Source organism: Cajanus cajan, chromosome 4, assembly GCF_000230855.2.
Source record: "Cajanus cajan strain Asha chromosome 4, NIPB_CcT2T_4, whole genome shotgun sequence".
Classification (NCBI taxonomy): domain Eukaryota; kingdom Viridiplantae; phylum Streptophyta; class Magnoliopsida; order Fabales; family Fabaceae; genus Cajanus; species Cajanus cajan.
In genome coordinates this window covers 4,726,916-4,735,677 of record NC_138520.1, presented here as the reverse complement: position 1 = coordinate 4,735,677, position 8,762 = coordinate 4,726,916, and the positions used below count along the sequence as shown (strand labels likewise).

Here is an 8,762-nt window from a genome sequence, read left to right as displayed (position 1 = left end):
ATTGGGCCTAGATAGGGCCTACAAACTATAATCATAATTTTTTTACCACGAGGAACCTTTACAACAAACTATTGTTTGGAGGTGAGTTTGTTCATCTGTTCATTTCTTTGTTTTATTATTGTTATTGTTACTCTTTTGCATCATTTAAAAAAAAAGGATTATTTTTATATCTTTATTAATTTTGCATATTCACATGTAACTGTCTTATGAAAAATGTTGAAGAATGCTACTAACTTATGTACTTGATGAACTCTCGAACCTTAATTTCTTTTAAAAAGATTTTTTTTAATATTTTTCTTAATAAAGCTTGATAATAACTTCTACATGTATTTTCTTAATAAACCTTGTGGTAGGTAACAACTTCCATGTGTATTTATTATGTATGAAAAGTTAATTGATATATATATTTTTATATAATTAATTATTATTAAATGTATTTTTTTTATTTAATACTAGTTATTTTATTAATAATTATAGGAGTTAATTAAAAAATATAATAGGAGGATACAACTTATTCAAGAAAAAAGATGATACCCTTAACAACATATGTAATTATTAGTTAAACAAAGATGTAAGGTAGTTTTTTTATATTTATTTTTATTTAGCTACACTAGTATTCCTGTGTTGTCTTTCTTGTTAAGCAAGTGTGATTTTGTATTTATGGGTTATAAGTATATTTTTACCTAGTTTAGATAATTTTTTAATAAACACTTATAAAAAAAATCTACAGGAAATTGAATCAATTTTTTTACTCAAAAGTTATTATACTTCTTCAGTTATGAACAATTTAAATTCAGCTTATAATAAAAATTGATTCATTCAATCTCTGTTTCGGCTAAAAGGATGACTAGGGATTTTCTCCTAGGTCAATTCCTCTAAACCAGAACATTCAAGAGTGTAATTTGATCTTTTAACTCTAAGGTTTGAAGTTTTATACTTACTTGTTAATGGGTCTTGTGAGCCTTGTGAATACTGAAATTTTTCGTGATAATTTTATGTTAGAGATATCTCATTATTAATGATGATATTTTATTCCTGATATGACCACCACTATTAGAGGTCTCTCCATGCAACTCTTAGTGGACTCTCTCTCCTTAGTAAAAGTATTTCGGCATTTTTTTGATCCATGCTAGGGGTATCAGCTATCCTCCTAGCGAATTCATCTCGAAATGGACCCGAGATGATACAATCTCTTTAATTCTTTTGTATTTGTTTTCTTGTATTTAGTGAAAACTTCATACAAATTACATTTATTATTATATAAATTATATTTCTCTAGTTTAAGAGGAGTTATATATGTAAAGATGAGTTATATATGTAAAGATATATTTAGTGACCTTCGTAGTTATAATTATAAAAATTAACTTGTATCAACAAAATTTGATTATGATTAGTTAAAATTTGAAATACTCTTGTATTTTTTAAGATTTTGACCGATTGGATATAGCTTATAATAAAAAATTAATTCAATATAGTCAGTTTTAACCCTAATCATTAAGTCAATTATATGTCTATTTTGTCAATGAACTTAGTAGCTTATATTAACAGATTTGTGAGTGTTTAGACTAAAACAGAGAACATGACTAAGAAATTTTTAGAAATTATCTTTGAATCACACACACATTAACATTTGAAATATATACAAATGTTGATCACACACATATATTAGCATTTGAAATATATACAAATGTACACATATACAAAATCTGATAAATCCAAAATTTGAAATACTATTGTATCCTTTTAAGATTAAGACTAATCTAATATGGATTATATTAAAAAAAAATATTCGATATCATCAATTTTAATACTAATCATTAGATTAATTATAAGTTAATTTTATCAAAACATGGACCTCATGAGTTAAATCGAAAGATGTGCAAATATTTGAAAAAAAACAGAATATCATTCTAAAATTTTTTGAAATTTTAAGATGAAACATTAATGTCCTTCTAGATTGTTGCAGACTTTATTTCTTGGTTGGAGAGGAGGTTATTCTCAATTTGAAGCTTATTGACTTTTTATCTAGAAAACCTGATTAGACTTTGAAATATATTAAGCCCTGTAATGTATAAGCCTCCATATTATGCTCTATTCTAAGTTATTTGTGTTTCGAATATTGATAATTTCGTGCAATATAATAAAGATCTATACATCTAGATGTCCTTTCTTTTTTATATCCGATTAACATTTATCATTCTTCACCTCTCTTTAATAACTTAACACTAAGGACTAGGGCACAAAAATAATTTGGGAAGAGAAAGTTTAGGACTTAAAACAGCTGAATGGAGATGTAAATCCAAGTTTGCAAATTAATAACCATTTATACCCGATATAATTTAAAACAAAGTACTAAGTTACTAGCTACAAATTAGGTGAACGATGAAACTAATCGAAATTGTGATTTTGATGAAAACCTTAAAACAAAGTACCAAGTTACTAACTAAAAATTAGGTGATGATGAAAACTAATCGGGATTGTCGTTTTAATGAAAACCTTGATTTACACAAAAAGAAAAATGTGTTGCCTTGCTAACCCTTTACCTCCCCCCTTCTTGACTTTATTGGATGTTATGTATCCTAGCTCTACTTGCTTATTGAATTTCTTTTATGGTAAGAAGTTTCTTATTGAATTTAATGAGGTGCACAATGAAGTGCGACACAAATTATGACATGCATCCTTCCTGTACATATCATGGAATCCCGCAATTCATCTAGTTGTAAATATTAAAGACTGCTGATCTATGAGTCTCATCGATTACTCCTTATCTAGTCCTTTCATCCACCGCTAGCTTTGTAGTTATTGCTTTGGCTAAGAAGGGGCTAGCTATATTCGATTCCATAAGTTAACGGTCCTCTTCTGTGATGACAACCATATCTAGTTGAGCTTTTCTCTCCCTCATATATTTATGATTCATGACGGAGTGTTACCAAACGACAAAAGAGGCAAGGGCACACTACCTTGTACCACTAGTGCTGTATATGAACATGTGTACAATTCAAGGGGGTGTGCAAGTGCAATGCTGATCAATTTCGGCAAACTCAGACCCGTGTCCCATTTGGCACGTGTAGCGTTTGAGTCCATTGGATCTGGTCTTGCCTTTCACTATTCACTGATTTCTAAGTCCTTTACCTTGAAACACCTGGGATTGTTTTCATCCCACGTTTTAATGCATCGTTGCTAATTTTCATGTGCGCAGTTTTGGAACCCCCGCAAACACTTATCTTCAACCGTTTCCTTCCAAAGACACCGCTCCCACCAAATGGTAAATGACATTATCCGAATCCAAATTATCTTTCAAGTCATAAAACTCCCCATTATCCATACAACCGCCTCCCCTCAACCACAACTTTAATTTTCTTTAACACTTTCCTCTAATTTTTTATTCTGCATTCGTCGTATCCATCACAAAAATTCCTTCACAAATATAAAAAAATACTAAAAAGTAGTAATTAAGAAACAATTTTAATTTGTTTTTGTCTTGGACGTTTGCCACATTAGCTAGCATGCCAAGTGTGTCTAAGAGAAATCAACAGTGAGGCTCATAGAGGACACGATCTGATCGATTTACAATGCCAAGTAGCATCACGGGCCCACCACTAGCCACGTTTCAGTTCACATTGTACTTACTACTTAGTATTTACTCTCTTGTTTTTGCAATATAAATAGCCCCATCAACCCCATCCCTCTTTAAGCCCTTGAGCTCATCTTTACTTTTGTAACTTACAATCCTTGAGAACGATGAAATCAGGCATGGGGATTGAGGAGAGGAAGCAGTTGAAGAAACCAGCACAGGCCAGCTCGAGAAAGGGGTGCATGAGAGGTAAAGGTGGACCTGAGAACGCGAGTTGCACCTACAAAGGTGTGAGGCAGAGAACATGGGGCAAATGGGTCGCTGAAATACGCGAACCCAACCGTGGTGCTCGCATCTGGCTCGGGACATTTGAGACCTCTCATGAGGCTGCTCGGGCTTATGATGCTGCTGCACTCAAGCTTTATGGCTCAGACGCCAAGCTCAATTTACCAGACCTCTTTACCAAACCTCAATGTCACTCTCAATTTCCTCCTTCTCCACCACCACCACCTCCACCACCTTCTGCTGCTATCTCTCAAGTGGAGAACCTGCAGCATTCCCAGATTGAAGACAACATAGACATGTACCCTTGTTCCAATTTCAACGGCCACCCTCCAGTCACCATGGCCTCTCAGCAGGTCGGAGTTGAACCAATTTACACCAGTGACTCCATTATGTCTCTTCCCTTGGACACCGATCCTAAGCCTGTTGAAACCTATCCAAAACCTGTGTGGGGAACCATGAACGAGGGTTTGCCAGTTTTCGATGATTCTATCTGGACAGAAGCTGCTATGTCCCTTGATTTCCCTCTACTTGCTGCAGAGACTGAGATTTACGCATTGGAGAACATGGCTGAGGTTATGCAATCTCCATGGTGCATGTAATCTCATCACAGCAACACTTAAAAGGCAAGGGAAAGTAACAAATATATCTCACAGCAGCTTTTGTTCTCCATTCCCATGCCACCTGGACGGTTTTATATATCTATATATATCATATATAGACATAGTGTAAGTGCTCTGTAAAGACATATATGATCCCCAATTAAAACTATCCTAGTTAAATAGTTATATCATATAATATAAGATCTATTAAGAGTCTATATAAATGTCATCCGACCGTTGGTTTTCTGAGGACGACAATGGTCATGTGGTTATCGTAATTATCACGATGATATTGTTATTATGTTATACGTAAATATTATGTTTACATATAACATGATAAAGTATCATGGATGGTAATGTTATTACGTAAAATATATAAATATTACTTAATAGTATTAAGGGATGGTGTTAGTGTTTTATCACCCGTTGTTTAAGGGTCGTGTCTTCTTTATGCAGCTTGTGTGTTATATGTCAATAAGTATGAACGTACTTGTTTGTGTATTATGTGTAATAATGCTGCTTATATAAAATGTAATGTTGGAGTACATTATGTTTACTGTCTGTGCATTATTATATGTAAGCTGCTTATCTAAAATCTAATATTGGAGGACTTTATGTTTACTGTCTATTTTGAGTTTAAAATATTTCATTTTAAAATTCTCATAATTCGATGAATTTAGGGTTTAGAATTTTTAAAATTCTTATGATCCGATCCTTTAGTAAATCGATGTGAGATTGATTAAAGCTTTTAATCAAACTTCTGAGACTTAAAAATATTTTTTTTTATTTTTATGATTAGATGAATTTAGGGTTTAGAATTTTCTTTTAAAATTCCTATGATTTAATTTGATGATTTATTAAAACGATAAGTTGTTAAAGATTTAATCAAACTTCTCATACTAAGATTGCAAGTCTTCCCTTCAAGTTTGATCCTTCGATGTTTGAGAACTCAACAATTTTATCCTTCGATGTTTGAGAACTCAACAATTTTATATGAAAGATTAAATAATACAATTTTATATGAGATTAAATAATACAATTTTATATGAAAGATTAAATAATATAAGTCGACTACATTCTGACATTTCTTCAAACTATCCTAGACTCTTTTTTTTTTATAACTACAATAACTATCTTAAACTGTTCAAATGTTTTTCTTTAAATAGTTCATTCACATGTTTTTTTTTTTTTTTATCAATACAGTCTTATGATTATTTTTGTTGAAATAGTTCATTCACATGTTTTTTTTAACATCAATACAGTCTTATGCTGATTTTTTTTGAAATAGAGTATTCTGCAATCGAAAATTTTAAAGATTTTTGCAATTTAACCAAATGTTGTAACAGGACTTCTGTAATTGAAAGTTTTAAAGATTTATGCAATTCAAGCCTTCTTAATGAAATCTAAACTCCCAAATATATATATATATATATATATATATATATATATATATATATATATATATATATATATATACCAAAAGATGTATTAAAATGAGCAAGATGATAAATAGAATATTCTTGTAACAAACATTTTTGCAAATCAAGATTTCAGGATTTTTTACAACTTAAAACTTCTTGAATGAAACCCAAAATATCATATATATATATATATATATATATATATATATATATATACCCAAAACATATTTAACATAAGTGAACCGATAAAATAATAATTTTTATAATTAGGTTCTTAGATCGAAAAATCATCTAGTTCAATACACAGTCGAACTAAATGTTATAATAGAACTTTTTGCAATTGAAAGTTTCAAATATTTCTGCAACTCAACGAATAAATCAAAAGTTGTAATAAAATTTTTTATAATTGAAAGTTTCAAAGATTTCTGCAACTCAAGATTTCTTAATAAAACCTAAAATCTCAAATATGTATATCAAAAAACGTATTAGCATGGGAGATGATAAATAGGATGTTGTAACAATTTTTTGCGAGTCAAGATTTTAGAATTTTCTATAACTTAAGGCTCCTTGAATGAAATCGAAAATACCATATATATATATATATATATCCAAAAACATATCTAACTAAGTGAGTGACAAACAGAGCACCTTAATAGGATTTTCTACAATTCAAAGTTTTAAGTTTTTTTTTGCAACTTAAAGCTTCTTAAATAAAATCCAAAATCTCAAACATGTATACCTAAAAACATATCTAATAAGAACAAAATGACAAATAGAACATTATAATAGAATCTTTTACAACTCAGTTTCAAGATTTTTTGCAACTCAAGTTGAAACCCAAAAATTCTAAATAATTAAATATACACGCACGTGCGCTAGCCCCTCCCCCAACTCAAGACTCTTTGAGTGAAACCCAAAAATTCTAGATTGTACACGGTTAAATGCTAGATTGTACACGCGTTAATTTTTTTCTTTTAACACATTTGTATTATGAAATTAAATATCAGTATTCTAATTTAATTTGTAATTATCCATTGTACATTGAATGCTGCTGCACAAATTTTAAATGTTATAAAATAAATAAGAAACTTGATTGATTAAAAAATTTAAAATATTATTAATATACTTATCCATAGATAGTGTTGATACTTATTAGAAAAATATTAAATAATAAAAGTTTATATTTATATCGTGTTCCAATATTAAAGTTTAACACTCAATATTAAGGCCAAATAAACATTTGCGTTGTTTATGATTCCCATCAAAGTTAAAACATGTAGAATTTTATATAAATAAAGCAAACAAATAACATTTAAAACATCTAAATCCACAAAATACAACTTGTTCCACTTAATATAAAGTGGTGTTTGCAATAATGCTGAACATAAATTAAAGTTGATTAAAGCCAGCTAAAAGAACAACTAAACTAATATTTAAATCTTTTCAATCTTTATTTTCTTCTTCAAAACTTTCGGTAGAACAAGTAGTTCTTATAATACTTCATTTTTTTTATATAAAATATAATATATGTATTTTATTAATAATTTTGATATTTTTATTTTTATTAATGATAGCTAATTAATATTTATTTTTATTATTAATTATTATATTTTGTAATAATTAAATATGTTGATTTTAGTAATTATTTGTAATTATTTTTATATGAATATATACTATGAGGTTTTATAATTAAAAGTTATATTATTTAATTATTTATTAAATAAGGGAAAATATTTTTTTTAAAATAATTATGGTTGACATTTTTAATTAAAGGGTTAAAAGGAGATTAGGTTTATATATATATATATATATATATATATATATATATATATATATATATATATATATATATATATATATATATATAAAAGAAAGTTGATTAGCTTTTACATTTTCACTTTTTACGTACGCGTTTACGCTATATAGCTCGGGGAACTTGAAGGAGGAGGAAACCACCTCTGAGTTGATCATTCATTTTTTTCTGCTCAACAAGGTAAGGGGAGTGAGAAACCTCACTCTAGGTGTGAAAATATATGTTGAGTAGTGGGATTGATTCCTAATCCTATCTCTGTTTATGTCTATGTGTGAAGGGTTTTCCCAAATAGTAATGTTGTTTGTAACCCTCAAGCTGAACATGAGTTTCATGTTGAGCGTGGCTTAACTAGAGAGTTAAGGTTACTCTCTAGAAGTCTTACGTTGAGTGCTCAGTCTAGCACTAAGTGCTAGTTACCCTATTATGCTTCCTTCCATCTTTGTTTGATAAATTCTATTGGTGTAATGTGAATCTTATGTTACTTTCTCTCTTGTGATTTATGATTGGCAATGATGTGAATTTCTTGTGTTATTCAATGTTATCCTTTAATAAATATAAGTGATGATTATATGATGTGAGATAAATTGATATGATTGAAATGACATGATGAGGCTATATGATAATGAGACATGATAATGTGATATGATAATGCATAAAGTCTTGATTTACATGCATCATTTGCATAAATATTTTTAAGGGTACAATATGGAATACATTGTTAGGGAAGGTCCCCTTGTGTAAAGGCTTGGGTATTCGGGGATGGTTCGATTTGCAAGTCCTAATCTCGCTCATTGTGTGATGTATCTTATGCGGCTTATAACTATTCTGACTATACCTTGATAGTATGTCCTTCTAGTGAGAATATGCAAAGGGTGCACCCCGACATGTACTCCCAAACTACTCTATATGTGTTGCTAGCGGCAATGCACCAGGTGATGTTTCACTGACACCACATGCATGATAATATATAGTTCATGTCCATTACATGTGCATTTTAATGTTATATGTTAATTAATCTTTACGTCATGGATGAGTGAAGTGTGATATTGTTATTAACCTGTCTATGCTAT

General features: G+C 29.7%; 1 protein-coding gene across 1 annotated transcript; it reads left to right on the top strand.

Annotated features, from left to right (window-relative positions):
- Nucleotides 1-3,678: 3,678 nt before the first annotated feature.
- Nucleotides 3,679-5,079, top strand: LOC109802540 (dehydration-responsive element-binding protein 2D). Its single transcript, XM_020363940.3, has one exon. It carries the CDS (start codon nucleotides 3,742-3,744, stop codon nucleotides 4,456-4,458), a length of 717 nt encoding a protein of 238 aa, XP_020219529.1. The 5' UTR covers nucleotides 3,679-3,741; the 3' UTR covers nucleotides 4,459-5,079.
- Nucleotides 5,080-8,762: the final 3,683 nt, after the last annotated feature.